Here is a 21,817-nt window from a genome sequence, read left to right on the forward strand (position 1 = left end):
TTCTTTTCATTTGATTTCATGCTTTAAGAATTGCTTTTTCTTTCTGCAGCAAACTCAACTTAGAATTCCAAACAGGATACAAGTTTTGCTGGTAGCAGCAATCAGTAGGCAGATCAACAAAGTTTGGAGAACTATGGGAAAAGGTTATATAGACCTTTTCATCCAAATTCCTAAGCAATGTCTTCACTTGTCTTAGTGAGCTTCTCCAGCACAGTGCACTCTCCTGTCCCCAAGATGGGCCTTCTCATAATTTCTCCATCTCAGTAAATGGCAGCTGCAACCTTCTAGCTGCTCAAGTCAAGAATTTGACCTCTTTCTGTCACACCCACACATACTGTCAGTCATTAACTTTTGTAGATTGTACCATCGAAATATATGTGGAATTTGACAACATCTCAGCACTGTGCTGTCACTAATCTGGTACAGGACATCATCATCTTTCTCCCTCTAAGATTTTTGCAATAGCCTCCTGACTGGATTCTTACTCTTCACAATGTTCCTAACCCAGCAGCCCAGCAGCCAGAACGAGACTACTAAACATAAGGCAGATTACATACCCCCCTGCTCAAAATCCTCCATGGCTCCCATCTCACACAAAGCAAAAGCTAGTCCTTGCAGTGACCATGTGCCCCATCACACTCTGTTCATGCCCACACCCCATTATTCCTCTTACCTCATCTTCTACTTCCTTCACCCTCCTCCAGCCACACTGCCCTCCTGGCTGTGCTTCAAAAACATGAGGCATGTTTCCTTCTCAGGGTGTCCATGCCTGCTCTTCCCTTTGAAATATTTTTTCCCCAGATATCTGCACACCCAGCTCCCTCCCTTCATGTCTTTGAGCAAAATTCAGCTTCTCAGTAATCCCTTTCCCCTACCTCAATAGGTAATATATTCCTTATAGGCTTTATTTTTTTCATAGCACCATATTGCTTATCGCTGTTTAAAACAGTGGATATATTTCTCATCATGAGAGCAGGGATATTGATCTGTTTTGATCCTTGAGGTACCTTGTGCATTTAGAGCAGTTCTGGGCACTGTTTAGCACTAAATAGAAAATGGTTGAATAAATGAATGTCATTTTTCTTTCCTCCTTATATGTACTTTTAGTGAGAATCCATTATGTGCTCTGTGCAGCATGGTCCTTTTTCTCTTGAAACCCACAGAAGGGGAGACACAGTGGTTACACGGAAGATGATAAAACACTGCTGTGCTTCAGCAGGGCTTTGCGTGGAGTATTATAAGAGAGTTCGTGGTAAAGGGGACATCTCCGTTCATCTCGGGGAAAGCAGGGAGAGCTAGGTTGTTGAGGATTATTGGGTGCGTTTTGGCATGATGAAAGGTATCCAGGAGTTGGGAGTATTACACTTAAAGGACAGGGCACAGAGCCAGGAAATGAGTTCTATGTACCAGAGCCACAAGGGCTTTGTGGTTCCTTTAGAGTAGGGTTCACAGAAGGAAGTGGTGAAAGGTGGGGCTGTAGAAACAAACAGAAGCCTGGGCTTTGCATGCAATGTTAAGAAACTTGGATTTCATCCTCCAGACTGAAAAGCTATAAACAAGGGAATGGTGGTAACCAATTTATATTTTAAGTTGGTTGCTGTTGATTATATGAAGGTAGTTGTAGACATCTAGAAGGAAACGGTGATTGTATGAGCTAAGGTAATGGTCAAAGGCTGGAGAAGAGGAGAAGTATTCGATAAATGTCTTGTGGCTGTAACTGTCTGATTTTGTTCAATGGGTAGAGGTGAGAAGTGAGAAGAGGATAACAACAGGATATTTAGCTTGAGTATCTAAATGGATGGTGATACCATAAACTGTGATAAAATCATGGAGATGGACTTAGTTTTCTTGTTGTTGGGCTGGGGAGCCTTGGAATGGTTGAGTTTGGTTTTGCTTATTTGACTTTGAAATGGCTGTAAGGCATACAGGTGCATATGACCCCCAAACAGTTGCTACATGACTCTGCAGCTCAGGAGCCAGGTCTGCAGTGGAAATTAGGAAATGAGATCCAGTGGAGGGAAGTTGAAGCCATTTGAGTATGGAAGAGATCACCCAAAGAGTATGTGCAACATGGTGATTCATGGATGGCATTAAGAGATATGTGAAGAAACGAAATTGAGTTATTTGTAGTGAGGTGGACGGACCTAGAGTCTGTCATACAGAGTGAAATAAGTCAGAGAGAGAAAAACAAATACCGTATGCTAACACATATACATGGAATCTAAAAAAAAAAAAAGATTCTGAAGAACCTAGGGTCAGGACAAGAATAAGGACGCAGACGTAGAGAATGGACTTGAGGACACGGGGAAGGGGAAGGGTAAGCTGGGATGAAGTGAGAGAGTGGCATGGACATACATACACTACCAAATGTAAAATACATAGTTGGTGGGAAGCAGACACATAGCACAGGGAGATCAGCTGGGTGCTTTGTATCCACCTAGAGGGGTGGGATAGGGAGGGTGGGAGGGAGACGCAAGAGGGAAGAGATATGGGGACATATGTATATGTATAGCTGATTCACTTTGTTATAAAGCAGAAACTAACAGACCATTGTAAAGCAATTGTACTGCAATAAAGATGTTTAAAAAAAAAAGATAACTGAAGAAATAGGAACCTAAGAGAGGTAAGAGGAGCACCTGGAACAAAGGTGTCACTGAAGCAAGAGTATATCAAAGGTCAGAGGGAAGTAGTTATCAACTGATTAAATGACACTGAGCGATACAATAAGATAAGAATTAGAAACACGTTCATTGGATTTGGCAATTAGAGGGTCATGAATAATACTCATTTGTTCTTTTAATATTTATTGAGAACATGCTATGTGACAGGATCAGTGCAACTCCCTTTAATAAAATAACAAACAAGATGTACATGATCTGGGCCCTTTCAGATCTTACAGACTGGGAGAGGGTTTGAGCAGAGACATATAATTAAAGAGTTTTAAAATAGAGAGTGAGGGCTTCCCTGGTGGCGCAGTGGTTGAGAATCCGCCTGTCGATGCAGGGGACACAGGTTCGTGCCCCGGTCCGGGAAGATCCCACATGCCTTGGAGTGGCTGGGCCCGTGAGCCATGGTTGCTGAGCCTGCGTGTCCGGAGCCTGTGCTCCTCAACGGGAGAGGCCACAACAGTGAGAAGCCCGCGTATCAAAAAAAAATAAATAAATAAAAATAAAGAGTGAGAAATACTCAAGCTAGTACAGCTTGCTTCTCGTTTCATGGATACAGTGCCTTGAATATGCTGTGCTGGGAATGGTCTCCCTACCTCCAAGTCTTCTTAACTGATGAACTTAACTTGTTCTTCATTTCTCAGATCAACTGACACTTCCTTAGAGGAGCCTCTTCTGACCCTTAGACCAGATCAAGCTTCTTAAGTATTGTCTTCATACCTTATCCTTTTCCTTCATAGCATTTTTCATAGCCTACGAGTGTCTATTTATTTGCAGAATTGATTATGTCTATCTACAGCTTAGACTAAAAGCTCCTTAATCGCAGAAGCCATGTCAGATTTTATCAGTGAGCAAATAAATATTTATTGAGTGAATGAATGAATGTTTCCTGGAGAAAGACAGTTGATCTGGATGTTTCAGTAACATGGGGTTGTCGGGATATAGCTCAGCGGTAGAACATTTGACTGCAGTAACATGGGGTTGCTGTCAACTGAGGAAGAATTGAGAGGTGAGTAAGAAAAGCAGTGAAAATATTCTTTTAAGAAGCTTGGTTAAAATGGAAGGGTGGGAGTAATCATTGGCTGAAGGTCATGTGGAATTAAAGGAAGGATTTATTAGGATGGGGAGATACATGAGCTATTAGCAGGCTAAGTGGTGCATAGTCACAGAGGGGAAAGGGTAAAGATGAATGGGAAGGAGGGGAAAACTGACATCTGGAGATTTCTGAGAACATGGGGTGTGGGGCTAAGGGAAGTATGGTAAAGAAGAAGGAAGAAAATTAGGGGCTAATTTGTACTACACTCTACCATGAGTAATGAGAATCGGACAGTATTCTACGCTCTTCTTCAAAGAATTTGTCATCATAAATCAATCATAAGACTGAAATATGTATGAAATTTCCTATAACTAAGAAAACTAGGACATTGGAGGACAATTAGAGTATTGGCTTTAAAAAGCTAACATAGCAGGAGACACCAAATGATTTTGAAATCATCTTATATATTTTTTGCAATATAGTTTACCATAATAGAGGCCACCATGTTTGACATGACAGACGAGGATTCATTCCGCTTATCTATCCCTTCCCTTTCTTCTCCTTCTAATTTTTGATAATTATTATTTTAGTTCTTCTTTTGATTCTCTTTTACCTTTAAATAATATACTGTAACCTTGGTTCAATAGTCTAACAATTTTAAGTGATATTCGAAGATCTAGCCCTCCTACAATTCTTTCCACTTCTCTATTTCCCATTTTCTGTAAGCTGTAACTTTGTTTTTATATTGTCAAATTTAATAACATTCACATTCTATTCTAATATAATATTTAATACTTCTGTTATTTCTAAAGGATAATTCTAACATGGGAAAACCAATTGGGTATTTACATAATCAAGAACATATAATTATGGAGCAAAGATTACATTTCCTTTTCCATGAGATCACAACTTCTAGGAAAAAAGCGTTTTGCATCTTTGCTCACTGTCAATTACTTAATCATGCTGTAGTTTTTTTACGCCTCATATTTGGAACTTACATGCCTTTCATTTCGTTTTGTTTTCCCTGAAATTCCTTACTGTTCTTCCTTATTGGGAATAGATATACCACTTTATTTATCATGTTATTTAATATTTAGCTCCTCAGGAATTTTATTGCTTGGTGTATATTCCATTGTTAGTTTTTGAAGATATTCTTGAAACCAGCTGACTTCCTGTTCTAAATTGGACTGATTGCTTTTCAGCTCTTTCGCTGAGATTTCTTACACCTTTTCTGGTATGTGGTAACACTGTCTTTTCTTGACTTGCGCATTCACTTAATGAAGTGCTTCCTTAAGTCATGGCACCAGAAAAGGAACAGAGGAGTCTTAGCATCTCTGGAATTGTTTCATTTTTACCCCCATATATTATTTATTTTGTAATTGGACAACTATTCTAGGTTCATATTTTTAATGAGGTCTTTGAAGGCTTTGTGTAGATGCTTGCTTTTTAAAAATCCCTGTGTTGAAGAACCTAGGGGCAAGACAGGAATAAAGACGAAGACGTAGAGAATCCAACTTAAGGACATGGGAAGGGGAAGGGGAAGCTGGGACTAAGTGAGAGAGTGGCATGGACATATATACACTACCAAAGGTAAAATAGATAGCTAGTGGGAAGCTGCCGCATAGCACAGGGAGATCAGCTGGGTGCTTTGTGTCCACCTAGAGGGGTGGGATAGGGAGGGTGGGAGGGAGATGCAAGAGGGAGGGGATATGGGGATAAATGTATACGTATAGCTGATTCACTTTGTTATACAGCAGAAACACACATTGTAAAGCAATTATACTGCAATAAAGATGTTAAAAAAAAATCCCTGTATTATGGAGAATTGGTATAGTGAGATAAGTAAGGAACTGAGAGTTACTGATGGGCTTTTTAAAAACTTTCCTCATAATTATTGCTTCTAATTAATTCCTCCCATATCAAAGCCATTGAGGCAAATACATATATTAAAATAATTTTACACATAGAGTAAATTATTTGTTGGGGACAATAATACACAACAGTTAATTTAGTTATCATTTCCTGCTTAAAGAATAAAATAAGCTTTCAATTCTTGGTGAAAGTGGAGATAAATACTTGTGGGCAGATGTGTACTGATTTAGTTATAAAATAGGTTGGATATTTAGCAGTTCATTTATTGTTATTCTTCCACCTTATAATTAAGTAGAATCTGTATGAAAATAAAAAGCTGAATTCCAGTTCTATTTTTTTAAGATAATTTTTGGGCATTTTATTAAACTAAATGTAAGCAACTTGAAGAGGGCAGGTACATATATTGATTACTCTTATTACAGGTGTTGATATGTACCATAAAGAATGTCATAGGCTCAAAAATGATCCGTGCTGTCATTTCTGTCTACTACTATGTGGACTTAATATCAAACTCATATTAAAGAAATATCTGGCATATCCTGAACATTTTATCTCATGGCTTGTAAATGTAGAGCTATAGAAGCAACATTTAGTGCTTAAATATTCAACTCCTTACGTATCAGCCATCCTTATTTGGTATAGATGGAGAGAAGAAACCCTGTTAGTGATAACAAATCAAATGATGTTTGTGGCTTATGGGTAGTCAGTTTAATCTAATGGGTTAGAAATATCTCATCTGTCTTACTCTGTTTCCATCCCTTAAGTAAGAACAGAATTTTGATGCTGAATTATAGCCACTTGGGTGATTGGTATGTTTTTTAGCAGAGCTAAACTGATGAATGTTTTGAAGCTATAATAAAAAAAAACTTTTAAAACTTGACTGAGAAATAAAATGGACTTTTACATAAATGTAATTTAAACCTACTTTTTAAGGCTCTATGTTTTAAAAAAAATGGCTTTGTCAAAGTGTGACCTTTAAAGATATATTCAGGGAAGTTGTTTATCATATGAAATTTATTAGCCTCTGGGTGTTAGGAGTTCAAAATTACAACTTGCTTCTTAGTAAATGTGAAAAATAATGTCTTCTGTTACAAGTTAACTTGCATTGTGTCAGTTCATTTCTCTTTTAGCATGAAGTTATAAAATATTCATATATAATCAAGATATATTTGCAATAGTATTAAAGAAAGCACTGTGTACTTGACAGTTGGAAATTATGAAACCATTTTCATGATTAAATCATTGCCATTATATGAGTAAAATATTCAAATTAATCTATAGAACTATATAATACTGCAACGTACAAGGTTCCTGTAGAGTATTGTCAGAACTTAGAATTTTATCACTTCCTGTGCAGAAGTATTTTTGGACTAACAGTATTTTAGTTGCCTGCTGTGTTTCAAATATGATTTTAGAAATGAGGAAAGACTGTTAAAAGAGGCTAAAATTTTCAGTCTTCACTATTTAAATGCAATGATAAGTATACCGCATAAAGATTTTAGAACACAATGAAACAATATTACAAGCAGGTATAAAATGACAGTAAAAATTGTATGTGAAATTTTGAGGCAAATGAACTGTCAGTGACAAGTTTAACTTATTAGAGCAAGCTTCTTGTCAGAAAAATTTTTGACATTTTAAAGGAAGAACGTGAACTGGCCGAGAGAGCAGCTAAAACAAACAGAAAGACTCGAACATGCCTTGTACAGGAGGGCAGACATGACTACTCTGTCAGTTAGCACGGAATACAATTGACCCTCTGGTTTTATCTTTAAGTTTATAATAAGAGGCTGCTTAGCATAATAAAGAAACAGACAAGAATCAAAATACTTTCTCCATTCATTCAAGCAGATTACTCTTCTGAGCTCTGGTTATGAATAAGCATGCCAGTCTTATGGTGTGGTCATGAGGCTTAAAGGCGCTAAGCTAGGTACAGTGCTTAGCATTTAGTAGGCTCTAAACAAATATTAGTCCTTTTCCCTTTACAGGTCACATACAACACTATGCTATGTGGCCAGGAAATCTGTTAAGCTTTAATTACCTCCATATTAGGAGCAATTACAACATACAGTCAAAAAGTTGAGCATATGATGAAGTAACGTTTATTTTGGGTGCTCAGCTGTTGTCTCTCAACACGTTTTCTCCTAGTGCTAAGGTAGTTTAAAGGATAAGAAATAGTTCAAAGGTTCAGTAGGGCCTTAGCCTACCTTATTCCTTAATGCCATCTGCTGTGCTAAATGGATGTGGTCATAGGAATTGTTCTTCAGAATCATTCATAGAAACAGGTGCAATGGGGAGACTAAGGGAGAGATTACCAGGAAGCTAAAGAGCTCAAGCTGCAGAGACCCTCACCTGCACAGGTCTCTTCTTAGGCCTTGTATCTAATTTGCATTTGTAATTTACATGCTTCTCCTTTAAGAGGGCCCCCAGTTAGATAACCTTCAGGCCCCACAAAACCTGGGTCCACTCTCACTGGAGTGGCAGGTAAAAGAAAAAGAATTCAACGTAATTGAAAAAGATGAGGTGGCCAATAGCAGAAAAAGCAAATTTTGCTTCTATTGACCAAATATTGATTGGTAGTTACCTTTGACCACAGATGCTTATATGCCCTTAACCACAAGCTAGCCTTCACCTATCCAGGAGGGTACTCTAGTCTAGCATCAGCCTAAGAATCACCCAATTGAAGAAGTGAGAAAGGAGATCACCTGGCAATCAGAGAGTGTCAGTTGCATTGCCCTGGTATTTGGTTTCTCACATTTTTAGGTGGGTGAAGGGGAAGGGATAGAGGGAACCAATATTATACTGATCTGACTCAATATGTGCCCCCAAAATGTTTTAGTCACTGTATGTATATTATCACATTTTTATTCTCATGTAAGTAATATCATCTAAATTGTAGCTTGGGAGATAAGAAGTAACCTCCGTACTTACCAGTAATTTGACAGCAACAACAGAGGGAGGTGCTTAGTTGCACAGGTAGCATTGTATATAGAGTCCTGTACAAGCATTTGCAAATTAAATTAGAGATGGAAACTAAAATGGTACTGCAAATACACTTAAACCTGCTATCATTTCCTTCCACAACAGGATTTCTTTTCCTTGACATTTATTTACAAAAATTTTACATAATCCTTTCTTTTAAGGAATCCTCTTCATCTCTTTTTATTCCCCAAGCCACCTCATTCTTGCTGATCATAGCATCAACAAAACGTACCTTCACAGCATTTTTTTATTTGAATTTTATTTATTTTTTTATACAGCAGGTTCTTATTCGTTATCAATTTTATACATATTAGTGTATATATGTCCATCCCAATCTCCCAATTCATGCGACCACCACCACCAACCCCCGCCCCCCGGCTTTCCCCCCTTGGTGTCCATACGTTTGTTCTCTACATCTGTGTCTCTATTTCTGCCTTGCAAACCAGTTCACCTGTACCATTTTTCTAGATTCCACATATATGCATTAATATATGATATTTGTTTTTCCCTTTCTGACTTACTTCACTCTGTATGACAGTCTCTAGGTCCATCCACATCTCTACAAATGACCCAATTTCATTCCTTTTTATGGCTGAGTAATATTTCATTTTGTATATGTACCACATCTTCTTTATCCATTCGTCTGTTGATGGGCATTTAGGTTGCTTCCATGTCTTGGCTATTGTAAATAGTGCTGCAATGAACAATGGGGTGCATGTGTCCTTTTGAATTATGGTTTTCTCTGGGTATATGCCCAGTAGTGGGATTGCTGGGTCATATGGTAATTCTATTTTTAGTTTTTTAAGGAACCTCCATACTGTTCTCCATAGTGGCTGTATCAATTTACATTCCCAACAACAGTGCAGGAGGGTTCCCTTTTCTCCACACCCTCTCCAGCATTTGTTGTTTGTAGATTTTCTGATGATGCCCATTCTAACCGGTGTGAGGTGATACCTCCTTGTAGTTTTGACTTGCATTTCTCACCTTCACAGCATTTTAAATTGCCTCCAAATCATTGAGTTCGATGCATGTCTGGAAAGATAAGTGAGTTTTCTTTGGGATGTGTTTGTTTATATCTGTATTATTCAAAATAAGCCAACAGCTTGAGCACCTGAAATGTTATTGAGCTTTCCACGTTTAAAGTGTTTGATACAAAGGTGGCCCGGGAGAGTGTGATAATAAGCAAACTTACGGCTTCAGGAATGCTTTGTAAGGCTTTTATTTTGGTGAAGCTAGTAACTGTTATTCCATGCATTTGCCAGATTCTACTTTATAAAAAATTTAATAACCTTTTTTTTCTCTCCCTCTTTTGCTGGTACAGATCCATATCCAGAGAACGGAAGGGTGTGACCATATGACCTGTTCACAATGTAACACTAATTTTTGTTATCGATGTGGGGAGAGATACCGCCAGCTCCGTTTCTTTGGAGACCACACATCAAACCTCAGTATATTTGGATGCAAATACCGCTACCTCCCAGAGAGACCTCATCTAAGGAGACTAGTGCGAGGGTCAGTCTGTGGTGAGTGTCTGACGTGACTTATACAATCTTCCTCAGGAAGGAAGCAGTGATGATGATAGAACTTAGGAATGTAATAGAATAGCCATGACAAATCTCAGCACCTGCCAGGTATTCTAGTAGAGCCTTTAGCTCAAAATAGGGGGAAGATGTTTTCTCTCCCTTCGAGTTTAAAATAAAAAACTTGTTTGTTAGCAGGGCACTGCTTACATGAGCAAGCAGATTTTGTTCAAAAAACAAATAATTTATTACACTGCAGAAATATGAAGTCATTAGTCTTCTGAAAGCCTATTGTAAGCCACTGGATGAAAGGGGACAATGTCACATTTCTTTTGTAGTGACAGTACCTAGCAGTGGGTCTTAGGCATATCCTCTATTCATCCATGGAATGCAAACAGTACAATTTTTAAAATCCCTATGTTTCAGAGTCTTGTAATGGAGTTACATTGTACCTATGTGGTTGTTAAGCCATTGTATATATTTGTATGTATTTTCTGTTGTATTAGTAGTTAATCTTAATAGCTAACAGTTAATGAAATGAGCATCAAATGCCCTCATTGCATACAAACACAAGTTTAAATATCCAAGTGCAATGCTTTTATGGATTGACTTTTTTTACCCCTTTCTTCGTCCTCAACAACGCACAGTCTCATATACAAGTATGCAAAGATAAACACGGATTCCTGCTCTGGCCTAATGTCACCACCTTTGAGTGATGCAGTGTTCTTCTGGCCTGATAGTTCTTCCAATGGCACCCTACTCCTCTGGAATATACCTACTGTGAGATTTCTTTCTTTTTCATCATGCAGAACTCCATTATTTCTTTCTCTGGCAGTCTTTCTCATGTATACACAATACTTTTTAACGTTGTCTATGTTTCTTCCTTTCTACTTACTTGTGCTTGGTTACTTCGTGAGACTATCTTTATATCACTCGTTGGCCCTCCATCACTTCATTACTGTTGTAAACCGCTGTCCTCACTAGAATCATGTCAGGCGAATCAGAACAAAGCTGATGGTAATAATATACTTCTGTCAGGTAAACAATAGAACATAAATTTTAAATTTCATTGTATCATGTGGAAACCAGTGCCATCATTTTCTAAAATCTTATATGATATCTATAAAAACACCCTTACTGAGCTTTAATTAAACATAATTTCCCACAACCAACAGCATTCAATATAGTCAAGATTGGTTTTAATGATTTTCAGTGCTTTTCTGTTTAGTTGCTTATAATGGTATACATTATAATTATATAACCAATATATACTTACTAGTTAAACAGACTTTAGAGGGATAGCTAGGGAATCTAACCACTATTTATAACAATATTACCATGAGAAAACTAACTGCAAAATTAAGTTTTGAGCTGTAACCTATTTGTAAGTCTGTACATACAGAAAGCAACCTAAAAACCAAAATCCTTATATTTCCTACACTGTTATTTCTCTTCTTTCCTACTTCAATGCCATTTTGTGGCAAAGTGTTTCCTTTCATTTTCGTTTTAAATAATCTTTGATTTGACCATGCTTTTTTTTTTTCCTTTTCGTTTTTCTGGTGAGTCATTCTTAAATAAGGAAAGTCATTTCCTGCCCTATTTGTTCAATAATATTTGGGGTGCATTCTCTTTGAGTCCTTTCACCATTTGCCTAGATGCCACTAGAATTCTCTTTCCAGGCCATAAAGTAGAGTCAAGATATTTAACAGCCTGTAGAATGGACAGCCCATAAACATTGTCAGCAGGGAAATATTTTCTTTGTACAGTCTCCTCTGTTTTTATTTTTCATTTTATGGTCAGCTTTCCATAAATGGTTTTCTTTTTGGCCCATTTTCTTTTCTGTGGATGTGTGTGTACCCGTGTGTTTCAGGAGGAACCTGACAAAGGAGGGAGCAGCTGGCCTTATGATAAGCTCTCCCTCCTACACATATTTTTGCACCTCCAGCACAGCTGCCTCGAAGTGCTGTTGGACCATCACTCCAAGTATAGAAGGGAAATGTGGACTTTTTTCCTGTGGACAAACAAGGAAAAAATACAATAATTCATGTTACCCATTACATTTTACAAAATCAGACAGAATGATTTTATAAGCGATGCTTTTAAATACAAAGAGCAATTGAATTCCAAACATCTCATCCCTACAAAAGGCAGGAAAAGGAGTTACTCTGTAAGTCCCAAGCTTACCTTGTCCCTGCCATGGAAGAGAGTAGATGGCTGACAGCAAAGCCCTCCTGCCCTCCATCCTTGCATGATGGAACCCAGTTCGCGCCTCAGTTTGGGACCACAGCCTGCAGATGTCCTTGGACAGAGACAGAGAAAGGGCCTGCCCTCCTCTCACAGCTGGAGGTTGGAAAAGAAGGATGGTCATGTGACCATCTGCCCCCTACAGATCAGAGGTTCTGCCTCTAGAGAATAAGGGAGAGCAGCCATTTGAGGATAATGAGCAGCCTCTGACGTGCAGGTATCTCGCTGGTAGGGAGTAGGTAGGTTATTCAGTGAATGGTATTGGGAATTAAAGTGACAGAAAGAATGCTTTGTTCTCATATAATTCCATACACATATTGAAAATATTACATTAAAACACATAATAGTAAAGAACATACAGGTCCTTGACTGATTTCTAGTTGGCAAATAATTTATATGAACAAAAGCAATGGAGCCCCCCTCCAAAAATAAATATCACATTTTTCAAAAAGAAAAGAAGTCTGGAACCAGAATTGAAGAAATACAGATAGCCAATAAACATGTTTTAAAAGATTCAGTGTTATTAGTAGTCAGGGAAATGTAAAAAATGAAATTTTGTTCTGGAAATTGATTAGCAAATATTTTGTCAAGTTAATACTCTATGCCGGACATCCATACTCTATTGAATGAACTGGAAATTTTGTGCAATTCTTTTACAAAGAAATTTGATAGTAGTGTGAAGGATATTTTAAAACATGATTAAAAAATCTAGGTTGACAATGGTTTATTTGCAAGGATAATTTAAAATAGCAGAAAAGGGAACAAAAAATAAGTACTAAAATATTTAAATAAGCTAGAATATATGGATATAATAGAATACTATTTCAGCTATTGAGAATGGTATTTTAAAAGAATTATTATTGATTTAGGAATAAGAGAATCTGTGCTTAAGTGTCCTCAAGACAGTTTCAAAGGTAGACTTAACGTGTATTGAACATTGATTGCATGATTGTAATAAGTTTATTACTTCCCAAAGAGAGAGAGCACATATCTGGTTCTTTGAGTTCTGTGATATTTGAAAAAAAAAAAAAAAATCGTGCTGTTACTTTGCAGTCATGTTTCATCACTATTATGAAAATTTATTGATAATTACTTAAAAAGGAAACATGAATGAGCGCACTGAGCTACATGTGTAGGAAAAAAACCAGGTTCTTTTACAATATGCAAATCAATATAGTTTAAACTCAAGTGTAACTTTAAGAATGTGTGGAATGTAATTATTCAATGCAATTTAGTATTACTTGATTGATTCTGACATTGGTGAAAAATGTAAGTAAACCCCATGGTTAGACATTGTGTCAATTGAATGGCAGTTTTTTTCAAAATTAGATATTAAAAACTGTATTTTTTATCTATGTTTTTTCTGTGGTTCCAAAGCCCCTTTCTTAAGAATAAAGAAGTTAATATTTTTCTGACAAATTTCCAACAAATGGCTGCATTATGTTTCTGTTTTTAAATGTAAATTGTTAATCCAAATTACTGTCCTTATTTATAGAATGGTGTTGCTGCTTTATTTTCAACAGCAAAGGGAGTCTACTGTGAAGCCCCTCCATTCCTTCCTCTTCTCTTGTTGTGTTTGGGTTGTACAGCTATTGCTGTGTCACATGCCTTAAGATCAAGATTACTATGTAATGACAAGATATTAACTACTAGCCTCTATTTTTGTGCTAGTGCCATTTAACACTAGTAGGATTCCAGTTGTGAACTCTGTGCTATAACTAGAATTTATTGTAATCACGGCTCAATTATTCATTTAGAAAAAAAAGTGCTGGTTGTTGCCATTTGGCATCCTTATAAGTGCTTCCTTTCTAAGTTTGTTAAAATGATTCATTTGAAAAACCTTCAATATATTGTATGTTTATTGGTAATTTTCTCTAACAATGGTATTGAAACATCCCATTTGTGATTCAGTGTATTAGGTGTTCATATAGTTAGTTTATTTTGGACCCAGGAAATAAATAAATCACATTTTCAGATGTGGACTTGGGCACAGCCCTCTGTAGCACCTACTAGCTCTCCATTTTGTGAGCTAATTAGATTTTCTCCTGCCAGCTCAGAATGTGTCACTCCTTTCTTAATCTTTCAGAATTTTAAAAATTTAAAATGGAAGAGATCTAAAGGAAAAACACAAAGATGAATGGTCCTGGTAGAATAAAGTTAACCAGTAGCTTTGGAATTTTCTTGGTTGTAAAGGATGATTTATGCTATGTATGACACGTGTGCCCAGGACTTGGGTGAAGTTACTGAACTTACATATGTGTATTTGTTCTACACCTGATACGTTTCCTTAGAGAAATATTGCCTTAATTTTAATGACTCCTTAAAAAATAACATACATTGTGATATTAAAAAGCATTGCTGAAATTGTTTTTAGTTTTAGTTTAAGACTCTCTAAATGGTTTGCCTTTTGTTTTCCAGCTGGAAAATTATTCATTGCACCTCTAATTCTGGTCTTGGGATTAGCACTAGGGGCCATAGCAGTTGTAATCGGTAAGAAATACTTAATGTATCTGAGATGAGAATTCTCTGAGTGCCACAGAGAGAATATGAGTGTAAATGTAATAGTGAGTCAGTATTAAGTGTAGATGATACCTGTTCCATGCTTGATCTAAATAAGCAATCAGCACATGATTTTTAGATTCAGAGGAGCGTGTTTTGTACAGGGTGTATTTGTGTGACACTTTTTCAGTCCATGAACACTTTGATTCATGTTTCTTATAAAGCATTATTCATCCCCTTTTTATACAAGAGTTAATGTAACTAGTATTTTAGCAAAAGATTCCAGTAGAAGAGAACCCAGATTTTCCAATTCTGAGTTCAGGTTGGAACATCAAAGAAAAGAGGCTCTGTTACACCTTTGGGTCTATGGTTAGTTCTAGTAAAAGGGTTCCCTGGGTCAAAAAGATACTTTTGATGTGTATAGGAACATGTACCCAACATATACTTGAGCACTAACAAATAGAAAATGTATCAGTGATAAATATAGTTTTATTCATGCAAGTATATTAAAATATGTATTTTCGAGCAATGGTTCTCAGACTTTGGAGTGCTTTATAAGAACATTGAGGGCTGGTTAAAAAACAGGTTCCTCGTTTCTACTCACAGTTTCTGACTCAGTGTAGGGGCCTAGTTCTAAAAAGTTAGGTGATGCTGATACGGGCAGTCCAAGGATCACACTTTAAGAACCATTGCTGTAGAGGATTTAAAATTAAACACTATAGCTAAAGACTGCTTTGATGATTGTTCCACATAGCAGATGGGATTTCTCTTTTTCCTAAATAAATTGATTTTTATATGTAAAGTTCTGTTTAGCAAGTAATTTGCATGTACAGGACAGATAGAATTATAAGGTAACTAACATTTAAGTTCTTACAATGAGTGAGGCTTTATGAAGTAGATACTATTATTATCTTCATTTCACAGTTGAGGAAATTAAGGCTTTACTAGGACCTCACAAGTGGTAGAACTGGGAATCAAAGCTGACATTTGCTCCACTGCCCATTTTCTTAAGTAACATGCTATATGGCCTGAAACCAAAGCATGAATATCAGTGTGCAAGTGATATGACTAGGGATAATAAAGAAGACTTAAACCTAAGTTTTGATATTTTGATAAGAAGCATTCATATCCAAACTGATGTCACAGACTTTGTTAAAAGGGGGAGAGGGAGCTGAAGAAAAATAATAAAGATGAAATCGTGAAGATGTACATTTCATAGCATAGGTATCTTCCCTCTTTTCAGTTTCATGTATTACTAAATAATGATTATTTATAAATAGCTTGCAAAATAAAAATTTGAAAATAGAAAATTTTCAAATCTATGATACTAAAAGCCTATCCTCTTAATTAGCTTTAATTCTTTTTTTTTTTTTTTAATCCCCAGGTTTATTTGTATTTCCTATCTATTGCCTTTGTAAAAAACAGAGAAAACGATCACGGACAGGAATGCACTGGTAAATGCAGATGATTTCATCTGACTACGCTGGTCCGGGTAGGAGCTACACAGAATTATACACCTGTCTGAGGGTCACTTCTTGAAAACTGCCAAGAGGACCCCCCTTTTGCCATCTCTTCTGTGTTCTCTGCAGGCCACAATGCCTCTAGCTCCGGTGCATTCCCGACATGGTATCCTGTCCTTTCCTTATACAGATTGCTGCTTTTACAAAATGGTCACTTTCATAGACTATAAACATCTATATCATAACTCTGATCTTCTTAATGGTTCTTGGAAGAAAGTATTTTAATTAGAACCAGTTATCCTCAGAACTGTCTGAGCATGCATCTCCTGAGCATTGCTTGGACTGTCTTTGTACCTGCATCTCCCTCCATGCCCTCTTCTGAGACTTGGTGTGAATAACTGAAGGTCCCACCTGTACCAACAAGCAAGGCCACTTTTCAGAAGATGAAGGCTCACCATATGCACCAATTTTCATCCATGACCCAAGCAGTATAATTCCTTCATCCTTCAGATGCTATAATTGTTAAAAATCTCAATGCCCAAAAGGGAACTAATGAAACTAAACGAATGAGAAGAATCATAGTTACTGAAGTGTATACATGTAGGGGTGTGAATGTGTGTGTATATACATATCTGTATTAAAACTAGGTCCAATACCTTGTACTTGTCAAGTTCCATGCCTACACTATTTTTCCAGATTTTCATAGACATATTTAAAAATGATTGTTCCTTTGTGGGCATAATTTGGTAATGTACTGAATTAAAGTCAACATACACAACAGGCTATTTTGATGTTGACCCTTGCTATTTCTTGCTCTCTCTCTCTCTCTCTCTCTCTCTGTCCCCACCCCCCCACACACAGAAATTTGTGCAGTGTCACCTCAAGTATTATCAAACTTTATAAACTGATAAAACGAATAGGCTGTTTCTAGGAAATTCTCAAGACCTGAACGTTCTGTCTTCTTTTTCAGATTTCTTATATCTTGGCATACTTGCTTCACTCTATAATTAATTTAAATAAGTGTGCTGTAGAGAGAACTGCTGAGGCCTTTAAACATATCCCTATTCTGCTAATTTTTTAACCAACTTGTGATTACAATAATTATGCTTTAGGTTAAGCATATGATATTATTTAAAACCCCACCTTCTCACCTCTCCTTTCCCTCTCTCTTTTACTTCTCAAGTTTTTCATAAAAACAAATACCGTTTTTGAAGGATTTTTCTTATGTTTATTGCTCAAATGCATAATAATATGTTGGTATCTTCTTATGGAAGAAGATTTAAAACAAAAGTGATTTCAAACAAAACTTTTGTGTTCATGGGTTTATGGGGTTTGTGTTCATCGGTTTATCTAAAATATAAACTGCTTTTGGAGAAGGAAACAAAAGAAAATGAAAAAAGTACTTTCAGGATGTTTTACCAGGCTGAGAAATCTTTAAAAATAAGAAAAGGACAAGTAACTAAACTGTGGGGTTTTTTTTGTTTTCATCACGAATGTTCATCAGCAGAAGGGAATTAAAGACCTCTAAGAAGCTTAAAGTTTCCACTTGTCTCCAGATCCTTAACATTAGCTATTGGCGTAGATGTAGCATTTATTTTTCAACAACCTTTTCTGAGTTGAAATAGATTATGTGATAAAACATGCATTAACATGGATAGTTTGTCTTGTTGGGCTCCAGAGTATAAGAACATTTATCATTTTTATTTGATCTGGAAAGTCCGTAATAGTGAAGATTGCTTTCACGGATAGCAAGCCAGCACTTCCATTCTTTCTGAGTAACGCTCAGAAAAGCTATACTGCTGGACTAGTCTATTTCCAGTTAGAGGAGGATGTGCCATGTATGGCCTGGAATAGCATATTTCTAAAGCATAACACGATACAAGAAGAATCTAGTTTCACAAATTCATCTTTCCAACCATCTGTCCATCAACAAATATTTATTGAGTGCCTATTCTACTTGCTCTAGTATTAAAACTGAGAGAATGGGAATTTCTAGCCCAAATCCATGTAATTCTGTCATAAAAGTGCTTAATTTTTGTAAATTGGCCTTTCCTAGACTTGGGTGTTAGTTTGACAATGTGTGAATATGATGAATTCTAGATCTAGTGGATGTGTTTATCTATGATATGTGTATGTATATATACTTAGACATATACATAGCTATCTATGAATACATACATACCATCTAGCTACATAATATAGTCTCTGGTCCTGGATAATCTATTTTCTTAGGTTATTGTATCTGTTGTCTTTGGCCTACTCAGGGATTTTTATTCCTTTCTTTGACTAAGTTATCTTTTGGAGATATTTTTATATTATTTGGAAATGTTCCAATTTTCCACTTACAGAGCGGCGTTTGTTATCGGTGAGGCTCTTTCATCAGCACTCGCGATAGTGTGCACAGTGCTGCACAAGAGTTTCATTTTTCTATCGCTTAGATTTCTAAAAATTAACATATGCATTTCTCGCTTTCAAAGTTGGTATATATCAGGCCTTTCCCTGCTAGTGACTTAAAGTAGTTATTTGTGAATTTTTTTTGCTAAGCATCATTAAGATCTTAAAAAGGGAGAAGAAAGATAAAAGATTATTTATATGTTAGTGCTAACCTGAAGGTAAAACAATCGCACCTTTTGGGGTAAATTCTAAAAACGACTTTAACAAAAGCAGCATGCATGTAAGATGAATATCTTTTTATCCAAGGCTTGTCATTTTTTAATACGTTTTCATTGTAAATTTAATATATGCTCCTTTTAAAAAAAATCAAACTATATTGAATTATAAAATACGACTTCCTCTGCTTTTCCACACCCCTTATTTTCTAGGGGTAACCACTGTTAATAGTTTGGTATGTGTCTTTCCAGATACTATCTATAAATATACAAATAAGTATGCGTGTGTGTGTATGTATCTGTGTGTGTATTCATTTTGTATAAATAGAATAATAATATGCTTACTGTCCTGTGACTATTTTTCATTTTACTATGAATTGGTAGACATCTTTCCATAAGAGTTTAAATAGATGTACCTCATTCTTTTGTAAACTACTACCTATTCCATTGTGGGGCTATACTTTATTTAATCAGTCTCCTATCGAATGAACATCAAGATTGTTTTCACTTCTCTATTACAAAGCATTAGTGAAGATCCTTTACATATACTTCTGTCACTGTGTGAACATTTTCATAAGTTTTTAAAGTTTCATTGGGTTTTTATATTAGTAATAAAATTTTGATGCATTTTCAATGAATGAGATCATAGAGATAATATATTTAAGGCCCTTTTCTTGGAGAAAAACGTATAAAAGTGCATAATTTTTAAAGAAAAGTATCTTTTGCAGGATAATTCCCCCCCCATGCTTGATTAGCCAAATAAATATCTTGCCAACACTTACAAAAGAAAATTCATCTTATTCCAATAAAAATAAAATGCAATGAGATGTCTATAATATAATGTGAGAAAGATGCATTGACGTTTGGGTTGCCTAGTTTTAAAACTTGAGGGATTTAAATGAAATAGCCAAAGTGATCATGTTTGTCACATGTTTTAAAACACTATCCATGTTCATGCATGTTGCTCCACAGAGGAACTTAATTATACCATTGTGAAAAGTAGGAAGCAACATGTTGGTAATTATGAATGACCACGTTCTCCATAGAAAAATAATTTTGAGTGTATGTGAGGTTTGGTGGTTTGTTGGGATGCTCAGAAGCTTGGAATAACATGAAACCTTTATTTTACAATGAATCCCAGCATTTCCCTAAGAACTTCTGTATGTGAAGTTAAGAAAAGAGGGGTCAAACCCTTTGGCACAAACAACATTCTGTTGCCACCACCTTGATTTTCTGATAAGTGCTATTGTATCCCAAAGGTAGAACAGACTGGAAAACAATCAAAGATAAATTAAACACTGGTTGGGTTACAACCTGGTATCTTTAATTGTACTTTCCTTGCTGTGATATCAGGATTCAGTGGTGCCTGTCAGGAAATTCCCTGTCTTGTGTCACCCACCATCTCTTGAGTCCCAAGGCCACAGGTAGTCTTTATCTTTCAATCCTATCACCCAAATACATGGCCCATGGATCCCCTAAAGGACCTTCAAAATACTCTTCCAGTCCCCAAACAATCCAACCTCAGTTTTCTACACTCCTTTGAGATTCTAACCAGCTCCTCTACACTAGAAAAGAGGAGGAGAGAAAGGAGTGGGTTAAAAACTCACTCAGGCACGTGCAGAGCATTAGCATTCCTTCCACACCTTTGTCAAATTGAGTACACGGGCCACCAGATGGATCTGGTTTCTCCCTTGTTAATGCAGTTGTTTTTAACACTAGACTTTTATGAGCTCTATTAAATTCATAATTCTAAAAAGTTAGTGGCCTAAATAATATCCATTGGTATACTTCATTAAGTACCAAAATAAAAATTCATGGCAAATGCCATTTTATATTTGAATTTTATATGCAGGCTGCATATATGCCTGAATGTGAGTCTTCCCATTGGATTGTATGCTTAACCTTTCATATTTGTGGCTGTAATCTATCCCAACTATTGAAAGTAATCTTTCCTGTGGTCAACTTTATTGTTTTGTGTTAATGCTTAGTATAAATATAGCCTTAAGATCCAATAATGCACTTTAAAATACTTGTGCCATTTAAGCAATTTGACAGAGTTGAGGAAACTAATTGCAGTATTTTGATGGAGACAGTAGAATAACAGTATTAGCAAATATATGTCACCTCTTTAAACTTGGCAGAGGGGCAGGGAGGCGGGGTGGAATCAGAAGCTGAAATTTTAAAACAAGTAAAACATACCTGGAAAAGATGTAGCCAAGTTTCTGAAATTATAGTAATCCTAGAAATTGGTATTAGGAGCTCAAACGTAGCAAGTAATGAATACATGTTACCTAATAACCTAGTTGGAATGTTTGTTTAAAATATTAAGTTAGTTTCTACTGAAAGTTTTAGCATTTTTATTTTTCATGAAATCTATAAAAGAAATTCCACTGATTAGTAACATAGTAGATCAAAACTACCATCAACAGCCAGTTTGAGCATATTTTGTTTTTCAAATCATTGTGTTTTAATTATAACATTTTCCTCCTCTGGAAAGTAAGTTGCAAGTTCCATTTTAATATGAATATAATTATTACTTTAATAAAACTGAAATAATTTTATAGAGGCATTAAACTATGGTCTGAACAAAATCAGAGTTCCAAATCTGGGGAGTATTCAAGATTGTGAAATGCTACCTTTTCAATGCAAACCTTTATAAGAGAAAGGCACTCCTTCATAACTGGTTTAGAGGGTAGAACGAATACTCATTTCATAGCTAACTGTTGTGTGGGGCTTTTATTGTACATCACTGTTCTGAGGCTGGACTGTAGTCACTTTATCAAAATCCAAGAAGCAGAGAGTCACAGAAGTGTGAGACTTGTAATAGTCTATTTGGGGCATTAGCTGAAGTCTTCATATATCACATACCTTACATTTTCTCATACACAGTGCCAATTTTAGCAGCATGTAATTATGCATACTATAAACT

General features: G+C 36.3%; 1 protein-coding gene across 2 annotated transcripts in view; it reads left to right on the forward strand.

Annotated features, from left to right (window-relative positions):
* The window catches only part of RNF217 (ring finger protein 217), a 120,790-nt gene extending 103,733 nt beyond the window's left edge, over positions 1-17,057 (forward strand). For both annotated transcript variants that reach the window (XM_059083954.2, XM_059083952.2), the window contains 3 exons: positions 9,878-10,079; positions 14,739-14,810; positions 16,204-17,057. In XM_059083954.2, the coding sequence (XP_058939937.1) occupies positions 9,878-10,079; positions 14,739-14,810; positions 16,204-16,277 (348 nt within the window). In that variant the 3' untranslated portion in view covers positions 16,278-17,057. The remainder of the gene's footprint in view (positions 1-9,877; positions 10,080-14,738; positions 14,811-16,203) is intronic.
* Positions 17,058-21,817: the final 4,760 nt, after the last annotated feature.

This window comes from Kogia breviceps, chromosome 13 (genome assembly GCF_026419965.1).
Source record: "Kogia breviceps isolate mKogBre1 chromosome 13, mKogBre1 haplotype 1, whole genome shotgun sequence".
Lineage (NCBI taxonomy): Eukaryota > Metazoa > Chordata > Mammalia > Artiodactyla > Physeteridae > Kogia > Kogia breviceps.